This window comes from Miniopterus schreibersii, assembly GCF_964146895.1.
Source record: "Miniopterus schreibersii genome assembly, chromosome: 1".
Classification (NCBI taxonomy): Eukaryota; Metazoa; Chordata; class Mammalia; order Chiroptera; family Miniopteridae; genus Miniopterus; species Miniopterus schreibersii.
Window position 1 is genome coordinate 85,164,950 of NC_138101.1, and position 17,828 is coordinate 85,182,777.

Below are 17,828 nucleotides of genomic sequence, written 5' to 3' on the forward strand. Positions count from 1 at the left end.
CATTCTGACAGGTGTGAAGTGACACCTCATTGTGGTTTTAATTTGTATCTCTCTGATGATTAGCAACGTTGAGCATTTTCTCATGTGTCTCTTGGCCATCCGTATGCCCTCTTTGGAGAAGTGTCTATTCAGGTCCTTTGCCCATTTCTTAATTGGATTGTTGGTCTTCCTCTTGCTGAGTACTATGAGTTCTTTGTACACTTTGGAAATTAGCCCCTTATCAGATGCATCCTTGGCATATATGTTTTCCCAGACCGTGGGGTTCCTTTGTATTTTGAGGCTGTTTTCTTTTGCTGTGCAGAAGCTTTTTAGTTTGATGTAGTCCCATATGTTTATTTTTTCTTTTGTTTCTCTTGCCCTAGGAGATGTATCAGTGAAAATTCCACTATGTGGGATGCTTGTGACTTTACTGCCTATGTTTTCTGCCAGGATTTTTATGGTTTCGTGACTTACATTTAAGTCTTTTATCCATTTTGAGTTTATTTTTGTGTATGGAGTAAGTTGGTGGTCTAGTTTCATTTTTTTGCATGTATCTGTCCAATTTTCCCAGCACCTCTTATTGAAGAGACTGTCTTTACTCCATTGGATACTCTTGCCTCCTTTGTCAAATATTAACTGACCATAATGGCGTGGGTCAATTTCTGGGGCCTCTGTTCTGTTCCATTGATCTATATGCCTGTTGTTGTACCAATACCAGGCCGTTTTGATTACAGTGGCTTTGTAGCACAGTTTGAAGTTTGGCAACGTGATCCCTCCCACTCTGTTCTTTTTTCGCAAGATGGCTGCAGCTATTCGGGGTCTTTTTTGGTTCCACATAAATTTTCGCAATGTTTGTTCTAGGTCTGTGAAATATGCTGTTGGTATTTTCATAGGAATTGCATTGAATTTATAAATTGCTTTGGGTAGTATGGACATTTTAATGATATTAATTCTTCCAATCCATGAGCATGGTATATTCTTCCACTATTTAAATCTTCCTCTATTTCTTTTTTCAGTGTCATGTAGTTTTCCGAGTACTGGTGTTTTACATCTTTGGTTAAGTTTATTCCTAGGTATCTTATTTTTTTAGTTGCAATGGTAAATGGTATTGTTTTTTTAGTTTCTCTCTCTGAAAGTTCACTGTTGGTGTATAAGAATGCCATTGATTTCCGGATGTTGATTTTGTATCCAGCTACCTTGCCGAATTCGTTTATCAAATCTAGTAGTACTTTGATGGAGTCTTTAGGGTTTTCTATGTACAATATCATGTCATCTGCAAATAATGACACTTTTACTTCCTCTTTTCCAATTTGGAAACCTTTTATGTTTTCTTCCTGTCTGATGGCTGTGGCAAGGACCTCCAGTACTATATTGAATAAGAGTGGTGAAAGTGGACATCCCTGTCTTGTTCTGATAGCTTATTTTTAAGTTGACTATACAATAAAAATCTGTAACCTATTAGTGGTATAAATTCTCAATTATGGCCCAAACAGCATTAAAAAAACATAAAAATATATCTATATAAAAAAAAGTTTTAATTTATAAAAAGTTTTTCTTTTTTCTTTTTATAGTAAGTTTTCAGTTTAGACAGTAAAATTGACCTTTTACTTTATGAAACTGAAAACTAAAATCATAGTTCTGGAGCATTTTAAATAGTGTAACATCAAAGTTAATGGGTGTTTATCAATTTCCTTTTAAATGTAGGTGGCAAATATTAATTGAATGCAATTAATATTTATTGACACATATACATCAAAGGACATTTTGCCAGATACAGGACAATGAATTAAACCATTACTCTCTTTTTCTCTTCTGTTATTAATACATATACAACAAAGAAAAATTCCAAAATTAGTCCAAATAAGCTATATATAAAATGTATTATTTTTTACTTTATTTTTATTGTTGACATTATTGCAATGTCCTCATCCCCTCCCCTACTCTGTCCAACTCCCCTCAGCTCCACCTCCTCTTCCCTCTGGCTATCACCACATTGTTGTCTATGTCTATGGGTTAGGCATATATATGAAATTTATAGGAAACTAAGATTTTCACGTTTCCCTTGACAATATCTACTTCTGCCACATTCACTTTCAAACATTATGTTTTAATGTCTATAAAAATGCTTATTTCAATCTGTCACCATCCTAGAGGTCGATCTTCTTTCTTACATAAGTGTGCTAAGTAACACAGAGCATCGTGTGGCTTTTAGCTCATTCACTCAGGTACTCAGGTAGATGATACATTAAAGATAAACAATTTATGAATGTTTCATTGGAGTTACTTCCCTAAAGCAAAATTCCTGTTGTAGATTATAATTGCTGCATAAAAAATAAACCCCAAATAAAGCATGTATGACTATGGATGTGAACCTATTCAGTATTAAAATAAAAAGTAGTGTTCAGCTGATCAGCATTTCTAACAGCAGAATAACCATGGTCTTCGGGCCATGAGCATGAAGGCTACAGCCCTTCAAGGCCCAAATGAACCTATCACAAAGCAGGGAGGATATTTACTATAACCTGGAATTAAGTCCAGCCACTACTCTTATTGAAATATCTTGTCAGTTTAAATAATTTTAAATAAAACTATAAAAATAATTTAATGGGAAAAGGATAATAATAATTTAATATGCGTGTATTATGCACTTTAGCATATTAATTCACTTAACTCTCCAATACCTCTATAAAGTAGACTTCACAGCATCATTTTAATGTTGAATAAACTAAGGAACACTTTTCTAAGAAGGGGAGATGTCACGTGCAGAAGATGATCTTTACACTATTATTGAGAAGCACCATAGGACGTTAAGATCATAAGTAACATATTTAAATGTTGATAATAACAATACTGATAAAAAGCGTTGATCTACAAATCTTGGGAGCATGACCCATTCCAAGTGTTCAGTAAGTGGTGCTCAATCAGCTTCAAGGGAGGTATCAACTACTAGTGGGATAAATCAAAGTCACAAAGTAGGTAAATTATCCGCTTCCCTGTTCCTCACAGCTGTCTATCACTGATGGATGGCCTCCTTTGCCTCACTGAGCAATTCTCTACCTCCCTTACCTGCTCTAGGCCCTGGGATATTAAACTATATGGACACATTAACAAGCATCTTTGCCCTTTGGATTTTGATTAGGTTTGGCTTTTGTTAAGGTTTGGCAAATAGGTAGCACCAGCAGGAGATTAATACAAGGGAACAGGCTGTGAGATCACCCTTTAACCAAACACCACAACTTTTCATAAATGAACCTCCTTGATTCCTGGTTCATACAACTGTTTCCTCCTCTTACGCGCTCTGGTCTATTGGTGATAAAAGCCCTATTCTGCCTATCCTATTTGGTTTCCCTATGTGTACTATATCCCTTGTAAATAAGCCCTTTATTAAAATATTCTCATATTCTACAGTATCAATGTGCTGTCTATTTCTTGACAGAATATTGATTATATGATATCTCATGAAATCTTCTTGGTAAACAGGTTGCTGTCAGTGTGAAGAATGTTCCTAGTTTTGTGTTATTTTCCCACATAACTAAACTATACTTGTTTTTTCTTCATTTCTTAAGGGAAAAGGGATATTTTTGGTAAAATAAGTGTCACTTCGGTTCATTAAAACAACATGTTTCCAATGGAAAAACAATATTAAATACAAACTATTTCTAAATGTTGAACTCATCACAGATTTTGTTTAAACATTCTGACCACTACAGCATTTATTTTGCAACAGAGGCCTTCAAATATCAATTGTTATTGATTTTCCTGCTTAAAACTGTAAACATCTCAGAATCCAATCCCTACAACATTTAAACACGTGCAAGCCTCTCAAAACAAACAAACCAAAGAAACCTCTTGTTTTGACCTACATCCCAGTAAATGTCAGCTTATTGAAACAGTTGCCTATAATTGATTTCTCTGTGCCATTTCCCATTTTCTCTGCAAAAGACTGACTTCAGAGTTCCTCCCTCAATTCCACAGCAAGTTCTCTCCCTAAGAGCACCAGAAACTACCTTTTGCTTCTCCCAACCTATATTTTTTTAAGCCTAATCTTTCCAAAACATTCCAACCTCTGACCACTGTCTGATAATGCGTTCCACCTTTAAGTTTATCAGTCTCCTTTTGTTGCTCTGAGGTGTCTATGACCACATCTCGGTGTCCTCCAATGTTTGGCTTTCTTAACTGTCTTTTAGGATTCTGTCTGCCACCTTCTTTTTATTCATTATTATCTCACCTCCACCACAGTTTTAACCATCATATGCTGACGGCCATGTATCTTTATAGATCTTGTGCCACAGAAGCCACACATGCAACATGTTTAGAAATGAAGCCCCGATCCTACCCTAACAGGTCCTCTTCTTCCTATTTTCCCTCGCTCAGGAAACGGCAGATTCGCCGTCTCGTTGCCCAGATCAGAAACTTGGAAACTGTTCTTGAGTACTTTCTCTTCCTCTTTACCTGAATGTCTCTGAAATCTATTCCTGTCTTTACCTCACACCATTATTTAATCAATCCCTTGGCATTTAGATTACAATATCTCCTAAGCAGCCCTCCTTCCTTGCTCCAATCCATTCCATGTACCACCTACAGGGCTGCGTAGCCCTGCATGACAGGGAGGTCTCCTCAAGATCCAGTCCCTGCCTGACTCTCAGACTTATTTCTACATGTCTCTCCATGAACTACTCTAGTTATATGAAATATGCTTCAAAGAACCTTTTCACTATTCTTGGAACATTCTTCACTGGAAGTAAGCATCTCTGTTTTCCTAATGACTACCTGTCTTTCCAAATTTGGCTCTTTTTAAAGTTTACAGACGCCCTACCGCCACAGTCAGAGGGTGACCTATGTATTCAATAACCCTGTGTCTATCTCTGTCCCAGAACCTGTCACATGGAATTCCCAACGATCACTCACCAATCTCCTTCAGTAATATATAATGTATCTATGAGCTGAGCTGGTACAATGCCATATCCACCTGCATCATCAATGCCCAATACAATATGTGGCATAAATTGTGTTCCTATTGAAAGTTTGTGAACAAATGAATGAATGAATGTGAGTTTGCAAAATGTCATTCTAAAACAGCAGATAAGCAGCCCAGAAAAAGCCATGATTATACCTTCAATTTTTTGGTAAACAGCCATCACTGGATGCTTTTATTCTGTAATTTTGCTCTAGCATGTTCATTTTCACACAACTTACCCTACAGAGTCAGAACTCTTAAATATCTTAGAGATGAACAGAGGCAATTCTCTCATGATAGCAGTCTATTCCTAATGTGGACTTATTTCCCTTCGGGAGCAGAATTTCATATATTGCTACCTCATCAAACACCAATTTCCAACAAATGTATAAAACTACAAAAATACGGTACTTCCTTAAGCTTCTCTTTAAATAGCATTGTTATTTAAAGTTAAATATCACATGACTATATTGAACTTAACATGATTTCTATTGGCCAAATAACACGAAAGCCCTGATGGGAACAGGGCTAAGTAATTAAGCAGGCTTTTTCTTCTTTATTCATTTCCATTTGTTTACCCTGCCTCTAAGAAAATATTATAAGATTTGACAAGCTGCCTTTATTACAGAAAGAATATACTTGTATTTAATAACAGGGAGATAGAAAACCAATCTCTAAGTGTAAGCCAGGAAAAGTAGTTCACTGATTTAAGACTGAAAGCTTTTTAATTTTTTTTATTTTACAGTTAAGGCTGAAGCCTTTAAAACATTTAAAAGCTGTCTCCCTTTTCCTTCGTTCATCTTTACTCCCTTTCCAATAGTTACCATAATTCCAGATGCCTACACTAAACAGGGCACTGATATTGCCTTATATTTCTGTCAATGTTCACCCCTTATGGTTATGTACCAAATAGCCTTTTACTATTTTTAAAAAAATTGTGGTCATTAACATATGGTTTATGAAGCTCTATAACTGCAGCCCTTGACACAAATAGAGTTTAATATAACACCAAGCAAATAAACAAATAATTAAGTAAAATATTAATGGTGCTTGGATCCCACCACAATTATGTGCTCGCCTTAAAGTTTTGTGTAATTACTTAACTAAAACTCTTCCTTTCCTATCTGACATAGGCTAATTATAATAAAAATAGAGGTGCTAAATAAAAGGGCTGGGGGTTTTACATGTATTCTCTCAAATCCTCACAGCCCTATAAGGTAGGTATTATATGTTTGATGAGCCTGACTCAAATAACTTACCCAAGGCCGCACAGCTAGCGACAAAGATGAGATTCAAGCCTATATCCTTAGCATTTACAGGAATCCTTAATGACATGATATTTACCCATGTCACTGGGTAACTTCCAGGACAACCTGGAAGTTGTCCAGGTCCAGCCTCTACCTATATATATTCACTGAAATAAATATTTTTCCATAGCACATTGTGTGATCATCTTCATGAACATTTATAGTGGGAAGAAATGATAATTACCTGTCTTCAATCAATTTCCACAAACATGTTAAAAAGATAACCAATACATAAGACCATCCGCATAGGAATGACTCAGATGTAAGTAAGAAAGGAAATCAGATAAGTTTAACAGAGATTAGGGTGACTGCACAAACAGAATGCTTCTAGAAATGCCAAGCAAGGGCTACATGCTTTGTTTAGAAACACAACACAAACAACTATGTTATTGATGATACGGCCATGGTAGGATTCTAGAAAATTTTGTTTTATCTGTCAAGCTCTCTTGATCATTTCCAAACAGCATTTCTTCCCTGGCACACTAAGTTAGTGAAATGACTCACAGCAGCTGGATTCATCTTCATTAGAGTGGCAGTCAGGCACTCCATCGCATAGCAGGAGGGATGGGATACACTCCAGGGTAGAGCACTGGAACTCCGTTATACCACAGAGCTGTGGAGGGGGGCTGAGAGAACAATCCATTTCATCCGATCCATCTGTGCAATCCTCCTGTCCATTACATTTCCCTGAGAGAGGGACACACTGGAGTGTGTAGACACAAGAAAACTGATCAGCTTCACAAGGTGGTGGCTGTGTTGTGACAGGACCTGAAAAAAGAGCATGTCAAGTCATTTTTGGCATTAGGAAAGTTATGTCTCTGTCTAGTGATGAAACATTGTAAGATATATTTATTCTTGGATAAACATGAAACATTTTGATAATTACTAAGTTAATTTCCAATTAGGAATACTATGAACTCCGCAAAACATACAAACGTGATTAGAGAAAATGTCTTAACTTAATCTCGGAAAGAACATTCTTTATATATATGTGTGTGTGTGTGTGTGTGTGTGTGTATATATATATATATATATATATATATATATACACTTATTTATTGATTGATTTCAGAGAGAGGAAGGGAGGGAGAGAGAGAGAGACAGAAACATCAGTGATGAGAGAGAGGCATTGATCGGCTGCCTCCTGCACGCCCCCTACTGCAAGCCCGCAACCCTGGCATGTGCCCTGACGGAATCAAACCGAGATCTCCTGGATCTTAGGTTGACGCTCAACCACCGAGCTACTCCGCCAGGGCAAGAACATTCTTATAAGGAGCATCACTGTCATAAAAATGGGACTTTCAAATTAAAGGAAAAATTTTGATTCATGATCTTGAAATTTGATTAGTAAATCAGATTTTCCTTGAGAGTAAAGATACTTTTACACAGTAAGTTAGGTTCTTTCAAAAATTGCACTAATAATTTTAGAATTTAAGGCAATTTTTTATTATATCAGTATAGAGTTTATTAACTGTCTCTTAGTAGCCTCTATGTGGGAAATTTGGCTCCTACTACATGGTCAGTGTTGAGTCACAAAAGCAGAGGTCTGCATTGGTTTTGTTGCAGTGCACTTTGGCCTTGGGTCTTGAGTTCAACTCAAGGGCCATGTGCTGCCATATTTAAAGTGCAGGTGAAATCATAGTTTAAGCCAGGATACTGCACTAGCAGGAATTTTTAGGATAATGTGGTTCAAAACCCAACCATTTTTACAGATGAGGATACTGAGGTCTATAAAATTTGAGTGCCCAAAAATTCAGTGCCAGCTGATAAACTTTTATCATGTGAAACTATTCAGCAGCAAAGGTTTAAGTCAACTTGAAGTCAAAACTTAAAGCATTAGCAGACTCTTGTATATTCACACATGTGAATATACAGCACTGTACTTATTTTCTGGAACATTAGTGGAACTAAAAATACAGCCCAGTCAACATGGCTCAGCAGTTGAGCATTGACCTATGCTCTAGGTGATCACATTTCGATTCCCTGTCAGGGCACATGCCCGGGTTGCAGGCTAGATCCTTAGTCGGGGCGTGCAGGAGGCAGCCAATCAATGACTCTCATCATTGATGTTTCTATCTCTCTCTCTCCCCCTCTCCCTTCCTCTTTCTGAAATCAATAAAGACATGCTTAAAATAAATGAATAAATAAATAAGTAAATAAATATACAGGGCTGCATCAATTTGCTGGGATATTAGTGGAACTGTTCTTCATATTGTCTCTATGACAGTTGTTGATGGGCTCATCAGTATATTAAGTGAAAAAAATAGTAGTGGGGACCAGTTCAAAAACAGTTTATTTTGGGTTCTTGACTTTTTAAACTTTTTATTTATAAATTCTATGAGAATGATTTGTTTTATATATAAAGGTGATGTGAATTCATTTAAAAAATGAAATATGAAAGTTCCTCTCCCTCTCCACTCAGTAGTGGTGATATATTCAGAGTGCATTTACACTCCAACTCTATGATCTAACTCTGTGTATCTGAGATCCATGCAGTGTCTTAGGGAGCCTGTTCTTGGAAACCAACATATTTAATCAGGGGAGGAGTAAAAACTTTGAGACATTAGTACCATGTTCTTACCTAACTATCTAAGATCATTGAAGCATATAAAATTGCAGTGTTTCAATGTCAACATTCTAAATTCAAACTTAGAAAGTAAATTGGACTTCATATATACATAATTTTTATATTTAACCATGACCAGATAAATAGTTTGTCTTTATTCTTTTTGTTAGATTAATCTCACATTTAAGAAAGAGTAGACATCCTTACTTTTATGTTTTAAAATATTTTATGCACTGAACATTTATCTTTATGAACTCACCAAAGGTTAAAAAAGTTGAATAAACTTTTTGCATGTGCTGAAAATCTAGAATGAACTTTAGTAACTACATTCCTATTTCTTAGCTAAGTTAAGACCTTTTCTGAAAAGAGGAAAAAAAAAGAACCAAAAAAAAAAAAAAAAAAGAGGGAACTAATTTTCTCTATTCCAAGACAAACACAAATTCCTATGTTTCTCACTCTATTTCAAATGTGTGTGTGTGCTCCTTTATATTTTTTCCTAACATTAGATATGAAAAAACAAAATTCTCTCTTTTATTTTGAGGTAGCAATGTCATCAAATTTCAGAGCCATTTATATCAGAAGGTGCTCACAACTCACTTATTCTAGGCCCTTCTTTACAAAAAAGCTGAGGAGCTTGTGCTCTCTCTAAAGCATTCTGTCTTGTACTGACTATAATGGATTCTGTCTTCCAACAAGATTAAGGTGTTCATTCCCCCAACAGTCAGGAAATTACCAGATGACAACTTACAGCTGAGTTCAGCTCCAGGAATTTCCCTCTAAAAGTGCGTCGCCTTGCTGGGCCGAAGTGGCTCAGTGGTTGAGCATCGACCAACGATCCAGGAGATAGAGGTTCGATTCCTGGTCAGGGCACATGACCGGGTTATGGGCTCTGTTGCCAGTGGGAGGGCATGCAGGAGGCAGCTGATCAATGACTCTCTCATAGTTGATGTTTCTATCTCTCTCTCACTCTCCCTCCCTCTAAAATCAATAAAGACATATTTTTAAAAATAAAAATTAAAAAAAAAATTAAAAATAAATAAATAAGAGTATGCTGCCTCACAGGAACAGCTCCATTCATTGACTGGTTAATTATGGATAAGATGACCCAATCCCTATGTCTCGATGTGGGACAGCTATGAGGGCCAGCACAGCTCCAGAGTTCCCCATCCACTGCAGCCCCTATTGCACCTGCCTCACAGCTCAGTCCTCCCACTGACCAGTCCTGCTTCCTTCACTTCACAGGGCTTGTTCCTGAGAGAATTTCCAATAAACCTTCTACATGGGAATCTTTGCATCAGAGTCCACGTCCCTAGGAACCCGATCAAAGATACTATTCAACCATCAAAATGTACCTTGTCTTAAAAATTAAATCTCCCCTGAATCACTTCTCAAATTTTCCAGTGAAGTATTTCTGTGCAAGAGGAATATGAATGTGCACCCCTGTGGGAGTCTATGGAGACTCTTAGCCGGAAGCCCTTCTCTGTAGGCTCGACAGTTCTTTTAAGTCTCTTGTTTTATCTAATGAAAATTCTGCATATAGATTATTTTTAATATAAAAGCTTCCTCCAGTCCTCATTTCAAATAAATTGCTTGCTTATGGAAAGTGTACTGTGTTTATCTTTTGAATTGAAAGTATCCTGCTATAGTCTCTCTTTGAGAAGTTAAGAAATTTTCCTGAACTTTTCCTAAAATTTTAGTATCAATGTATTTACATTTTAATGTTGCACATGGATTTACCTAATTATTATAGGTAATGTCTTTTCATACAATCTTGTAAAAAATGTACAGTTTTAATTGTTCTCTGTTTTAAACTGAAAAATCTTAGCACTACCTTCAATGTATATTACTAAGTGAAAAAAGTCAATCTGAAAAGGCTACACATTGTCTGATTCCATCTATATGATATTCTGGAAAAGGCAAAACTGTGGAAAGAATAAAATGATCAATGGTTGCCAGGAGCTGAGGGGCAGGAATAGTTGAGTACACAGAGCACAGGGGATTTTTAGAGTAGTGCCATTCTGTATGACATTGTAATGGTGGATACATGCCATGCAATAGACTGAATGCTTGTGTCTCCCCAAATTTCATGTGCTGAAATCTAATCCCCAAGGTCATGATATTTGGAGATGGTGCCTTGGGAAGTGATTGGGTCACAGAGCCCTCATGACCCTATTAGTGGCCTCGTAAAAGTGGCTGGAGGCAGCTCCCTTGCGCCTTCTACCTTGTGAGGACACAGCAAGAAGGCACTGTCTATGAGGAAGCAGTTTTTTCCTGGACATCAGATCTGTCGGCAGCTTGATCTTGGACTTCCAAGCCTCCGAAATTGTGAAAAATGAGTGTTTGTTGTTTGTAAACCACCCATTCTATAATATTCTGTTTAGAAGTCTGAACAGATTAGACATGCCATTACACATTTGTCAAACTCATAGAAATTACAACACCAAGAGTGAAGCCTAATGTCAACTAGGGGCTTTGCATGATAGTGATGTGTCGATGTTGGTTCATCCAGTGTAATAAATGTACAGTTCTGGTGGGGGATGCTGATCATGAGGGAGGTTGTGGGTGTGGAGGGAGATGGGTATACTTGAACTCTCTGTAATTTCCACTTAATTTTGCTTTAAAGCAAAAACTTCTCTTAAAAAATAGAGTATATTTAACATATATATAAAGTATATATAACCAATATTTCTCAGAACGTATATTCTAGCCTGTACTGAGTGTTTACTGCTTTTCTTTTTGTAATTTCTATGTTCTAGTTTCTTTAAACTCCTTTTAAAATCCAACATTTAAAATACATACTACTTTACTAAAACGTAGTATGGATTGGTCAAGCACATTGGTCCATTTCTTACCACACCCACTGACACGCAAGGCCAGTGAATCCACGAGCAAATGGTGCCAGATCAGTTCTAACCCTAGTTAGTTGCCTTGGAAATACATGTTGTTCATTACATGAGAGTGTTACTCTGTGGGAGAGCACAGCACAAAACTAACACCTACATCGGGCCAGCAAAGTGAAATAGCACATTCAGTGCTGAGAGCATCATTTTCATATGATACCAAAGACTACCAAAGAGGAAGAGAAGAGTTAGGAAGCCTTGGTGACCATGACCGCAGGAGAGAGAAGAGGGCAGAAAGATACCCCAAGAAAATGCAGATTCATTTAACAACATAATTCATTATTTAACTTAAAAGTGTTTTTTATTGTTAACTCAAAATGGCTCTGACTATATCTGATTAAGGGTATTGTGTAGACCTGATGCTGGGGCAAGAAGAAGACTGTTCTGAAAGCTTAGTACATGTGCACACACACACACACACACACACACACACACACACACACACTTTAAATTATTACATCAGATTTGGGGAATGTTTCTCAAATGGACCACAAGTCTCAAGTGTGTGGAGATCACCAATAAAGTGTATCTCATGTTGTAGTCTGCAACTGATTTACTCTTTGCACACTGGAGCTACTTCAAGGCTGTACCAACAATAAAATTATGCTGACTCCCTAGTATCTCCCCAAAAGTGCTTCTCCAGTGCAAAATAAAGATGTGGATTTATAGCTATCACCTAAAAGTTGTTTAAAGTCATCGTTCTCTTGCCTATATTGCACAAGTCACATGACAAGCACATAAGCATTAGCTCTCATGTGTTTTAACAGAAAACAGGTTAAGAAATGCTGATTTAGAGTACAGGGGGTTTGTTTTGCAAGACAGTTTTGAGAACAGTGATTCTGAAGAAAATCTCACAATCAAAGCTATGCTAGTTCCATCAAGAAATGTCGGTTGTGTCATGGCCACAGCATCTTTACCTGGCCTTTAACATTCTAGAGGTGTGATTTCACATTGTGTCTGGACATTCCAAGTTAGGGCTGGAAAAATGTTAAACTCCCTTTGAGAATAAAGTGACATCTTAATGCCCAACCGAGTTAATGGCTTGAGGCATGTGTTCAATAAATACTTCTTAAATTGACAAATATAAATCAATGGTTAAAAGAGTTTTGCTTTCTATGATTAATTAATATAAAGTGACCAAAAAAAAAGAAAGAAAGAATGCACTGACTGACTGTATCCACTGATTTAATAAACTACAAAATAGGATAGATCCGAAAAATAGAAACTACAGAGCTCTTTAAAAATAACTTCCTAATATATTTTAATATAAATCTATAATTTAGTAACAAAAATCATTCACTTACATAGATGTTATGGGTTTTTACCAATTGTTTTATGAGATTTCACATAAAGGACTTTTGTAAGCAAGGCTATATATAAATGTGTAAAAATAAATCTGCCTTTTTGTTTTGTAATAAATGTTAGGAGAGAGAAAAAGAAAATATTTCAGAAAAAAACCACCTGAGACAAAAGGGTGTAGGAACTGGCATTATTAAGTAACTTTTACATTTCCTGTAACCAAGAAATTCCTCTGATTACCACACTGTACTTCATTTTGTGCTACACAGCAAGTTACAATTTCTGACATTATGGTTATTTCTTTGTTCTCTTACAGAATGTTGAATTTCATTGTTCATTTAGTTTGGGCAGCAGCTGAAACATCTTTCTTAGAGCCATGAAAATTTCTTCATACTGATAATTTACAGTGAAATACAATGAAAAGTTCTCATGAATTTCATATAAATCCAATAAAAGCCTAAATTGCCCAAGGATAATCTGATGGATTTTTATCTTTATGATTAATATGTTTAGTGAAAGCAAAATGGATTGCCTGTGTTGAAAGGAAAAATACTTTTAAAGAGGAGGAAATAAGCTCTTGCCAAATATTGCCATACTCAATGACACAAATGGTAAAATGCTCATTGTAAAATACATCAGTTATAAGTTGGTAATTGTTTGTCTCTGGTGCGTTATTTTATTCACAAAATGGAAAAATATCACAAAAAACTATGAAGGGAAATATTATGATTTTTAAGTGCAATTCCTGAGAATTCCTGGTTTGAAGTTATTTTGAATTATAATTTTATATTTATCTTTTCTTAAGTTTCTTTATAAAGTAAAAACATATTCATTTATTTTTTAATTTAAAAAATGTTATCTGTAAGGTGGAGTCCTAAGAGAATCATTTTGATCTTCTTATTTAATTTCAGTATCTGGTAGTTTAAGTATTCCTAGAACGATGATGGTATGTGACCTCTGTTTGGACTGAAAACAACAGAAGGGTCTGGAACATACAGAGAAGTGCGGGAACATGTGGAGTATATGAGTCGGGAGGGCTTTTTAAGCTCGTCTGAAAGGCTATGCGAAAGAGAAGAGTTAAAAGCCTGACAGAAGAGACTAAGCGAAGGAAATTTAAAAGTTTCTGGAAGTTGAATCCAATACAGAAGCTGTTAAGCTTCTGAGAACAAAAGCCAAAGAGAAAGTGATAATTATTTTCAAAGTGAATAGCTAGAGCTAGCCAAGGCTAAAAAGCTACAATAACTATAGGAGAGAGCTAACAGATTCAAAATGTATGTAGATATACATACAGGCACTTACACATGTATGTATATATGTGCACGTGTGCAAATTTTGTGTGTATGCATCTCTGCATATGCACACATGCATGTGCACATACACATACTTTATTTTAAACAGTGTTCACTGGTGATAGAAAGTCTTCTATCACTGGAGAGGTTGGGCAGTGATGTTGGGCAACACGGGTGAGAGAAAACATGAGACTATGGTGGAGGGGTGAATACCTTATTATCAGAGGTCTTTTTCCCCCTCAGCACATACAGAGATTGCAGACTCAAAGAAAATCAAGAAAATATTTTCCATACCAGGGAAAATCAGAGCTGAAGACACAGAAGGCACTAAGAGGCCTCCAAAGAGTTATCATTTTTACTCAACATCAATATTTGCCACGATTATAGAGAATTCCTTCTTAACTAAAAATAGTGATTTCACTACAAGTGACTGAAATTGTATAAATGAAGAATTTTCTGCCTTCACATAACCCAAAATAATCTAAAACTTATGCGAACGGAGAAACATATGAAATGTTAGGTTGCTGGTCATTTCTTTCTTGTCATGAGCCCTGCAACCCAGAGAGACCCTAGTGGATTTCATACTCATTCCCATTTTATCATTTCCAGATGGTGCTAGAGTTCTTCATCTGACATATTTTTACTGTTGTGGCCTCTATTATATGCAACGTTGGACCAGGTTATGTGCTTGGTCTAATATAATGCTATTGTTCACTGATAGCTCTATTACTTATTAACTGCGACTTTATTTAATAGTCAAAGAATTCCCTAAATGCTGAACTCTTGATCTCTAACTTTAAGGACAATATTATGAAATAGAGTTCCCTTTTAATTCATGCTCCATATTGCTTATAGTATACAATTCCCGAAGGTAGAATTCTGCTCAAAAATGGTTCTTCAGTGTCTTACAGGTTTAAGTCCACTGTTCCTAGAGGATTAAATATCACTGTCCTGTTGGTATTCAATGACCTGACACCTGACTTGGCCTCATGTATTTTCTCCCTGCGAAACTGCAGAGAAAATAATGACTATTCCAGATGTGGCAGTGTTATACTCTCCGCTGGCTGGGATGGGGCCAGGAAAGAGAATGGCATGCCAACCCTGTGAGTGGAAAGGCTTTTCCTTACAGAAATGATGAGTGGGTATTTAGGCACCCATCACTTCTTAGGTCTTTGTCTTTGTGTAGAAGGCTTGAGAATCGAGAGCGGGAAGCTATCTTTCCATCACACACCATAAATATATAAGTTAAAGGAAATCTGACTGCGAGGGAATATTGCACAGTTTCTGCGTACTTTGGGAACACCTGTTTTACATGCCTCGGGAAGCTCAAAGGAGAGACAAGTGACTTACTGAGGTGAGCAAAAGAGAAGACCACTCAGGAGTCCACTGCAGTCCTACCTCTCAGCTGTAATGTCCTGACTATCTCTATGATCCTACCGAACACAGAAAGTGGCTATGGTACCATGACTTCCAGTTAACAGGGCATTGCCACTAAAGACAGGAGCACATATTTCTATGTTTAACTTATTACTTTTGAGGAATATGAATGAGTAGCTTAACTTAAAGTTTGGAGTGCTACATATGAATGTATAACTATTTTTAAAACCACATCGTTTTTAAGACTAATTCCTGCCTTTCTAATAGAATAAGTAAAAGTGATTATTTCAGAGTGTGCTGGGCTGTCTTGCCCCACATGGAACCCTACAGGAGGCCCGCCAAGTCAACCTTTCAGTAATTACATTACAGTCAGTAAGAGCAGAAGTGCCCAAAAGCAAGACTACCTGGACTGACCTCTTACGTGATCAATAATCTACTTGTCCTGCAGGAAGGACGCAGCCATGTGCCTGTCATTCTTTTGGACCCCCTTTTTTTACCCAAATCTGGTTATTTCTCTAGCCTCAGGTTTCATATTTTAAGAAAGTTTATATTAGTGAAGATAACTCATACATGTAAACCCATTACTTTCGGTAAGCCAAGCGATTTTTTGTTTGTTTGTTTTCTATTTTCCCATTTCCAACTATTTTCCCAAAGAGTAACCAGTCTTTTCTGGGTAAAATGTTCTCATATGCCAATAAGATGCTATCAGAAAAACTGGTCATTCTGTTGAAGTCATTTGTTTTTCAACTGAAAAAATATTTTCTTAAACAGATTTTTAGTAAGGCAATGTCACTTTCTTATTCTATTTCTTAGGTTAAAAACACACAAACTTGTTTTCAGAAAGTCTAGATGTTTTCCAGATAACAACACATGTGTTTCAGGGATTCAGAAAACCCATAATAAAAGTAGACTCTAATAGCTCAAGAACAAAACATCGCCAGATTGACCTTGGCTCAGAATAGCACCCGGAATCTCGTAGACATAGTTGGCCTGCTAAAACATTTGGACTGCTGTGTATTTGAGTGAAAAAAAGTTAGTAAAGGTTATGATATTTTTAAAAATGACTAGGAATTTAGGAATTGGTTTTTGTTTCCATACAGTAGGGAAATTACTAAATCACCATACAATGTTTTATTTCGTATATACATTATATTGCATGCATATTCAAGTATGCTGTACATGTATATTTACATACTGTATGTACATAAATACATATATTGATATGTGTGAAAAATACTATTGTTCACATGAAAGCATTCACCTTTAAGACAGAGTGTTGGGACAGTGATTTGTGGTTTGTCTTCAAGTTCAGGTTCACTATAGGGCACTTGCCAAATACAGGCTAATAGAAAAGGGTTCACACTGAGACTGATTTTTTCATGGTTGTCATTTGGATTTTTTCTCCTTAATTCAACAAAATTCCTTCCAGCCTGATGCTCAGCAGGAAACCAAGTATGAACCATTTCATTGTATAACAGGCAAGCTTCTTGCTCCCATAAGCCTACTTGGTACTAGCTTTTAATACCATTTTCTGGTTCTTGTTATTGCCCTCCTTTTAAATCTAATATTCCTTCCAGGAGTTAAACTGTGAGGACCTCATGACCCATGATACTAGATTTAAGACCTAATAATATTCTATAAGCTAATAAGTGAATTAGAATTGACTAATAATCACTTTCCTTCAGCTTTTTGTACATTCATCACTATTCACTTAAAAATTAGGTCCATGAATCATGAACTGAATAAAAATTATAAAAATGACCCATGCATTAAAACCACATTTTAAAAATTTATCTATAATTGCTATAACTTCAGACATAAAATGGATATCTACTCTATGTCATATGCTGACTTGAAATTTATATTTTTTCTTAATCACCTTAAAAGCTAAAGACTTCTCATTCTCACTAAAATATAAAAAACAAACAAAATAATGACAATGGGGATTTTTCAATGTAGATAGAGAAACTAAAACGTCAGGAAACAAGCTATACTACGCGTATCACAAAATACCACGTAAGGCTTATTATAGGAGAGCTGCAACTTAAGGCTCAGTCAGATCTAGAACAGAGTTTGGCTTCCTGTGGGGAGGCTTAAAGATAAATTCATGAAGGAAAAGGCTTCTGCTCTGCCCTCAAAAGTAGAAAAGGCTTT

General features: G+C 36.3%; 1 protein-coding gene across 1 annotated transcript in view; it reads right to left on the reverse strand.

Moving 5' to 3' along the window:
- MALRD1 (MAM and LDL receptor class A domain containing 1) overlaps positions 1-17,828 on the reverse strand; it is a gene marked incomplete at its 5' end in the record, with an annotated part of 544,166 nt that overhangs the window by 102,729 nt on the left and 423,609 nt on the right. The window contains one exon of the mRNA XM_081144915.1: positions 6,748-7,011. Within this exon, the coding sequence (XP_081001041.1) occupies positions 6,748-7,011 (264 nt within the window). The remainder of the gene's footprint in view (positions 1-6,747; positions 7,012-17,828) is intronic.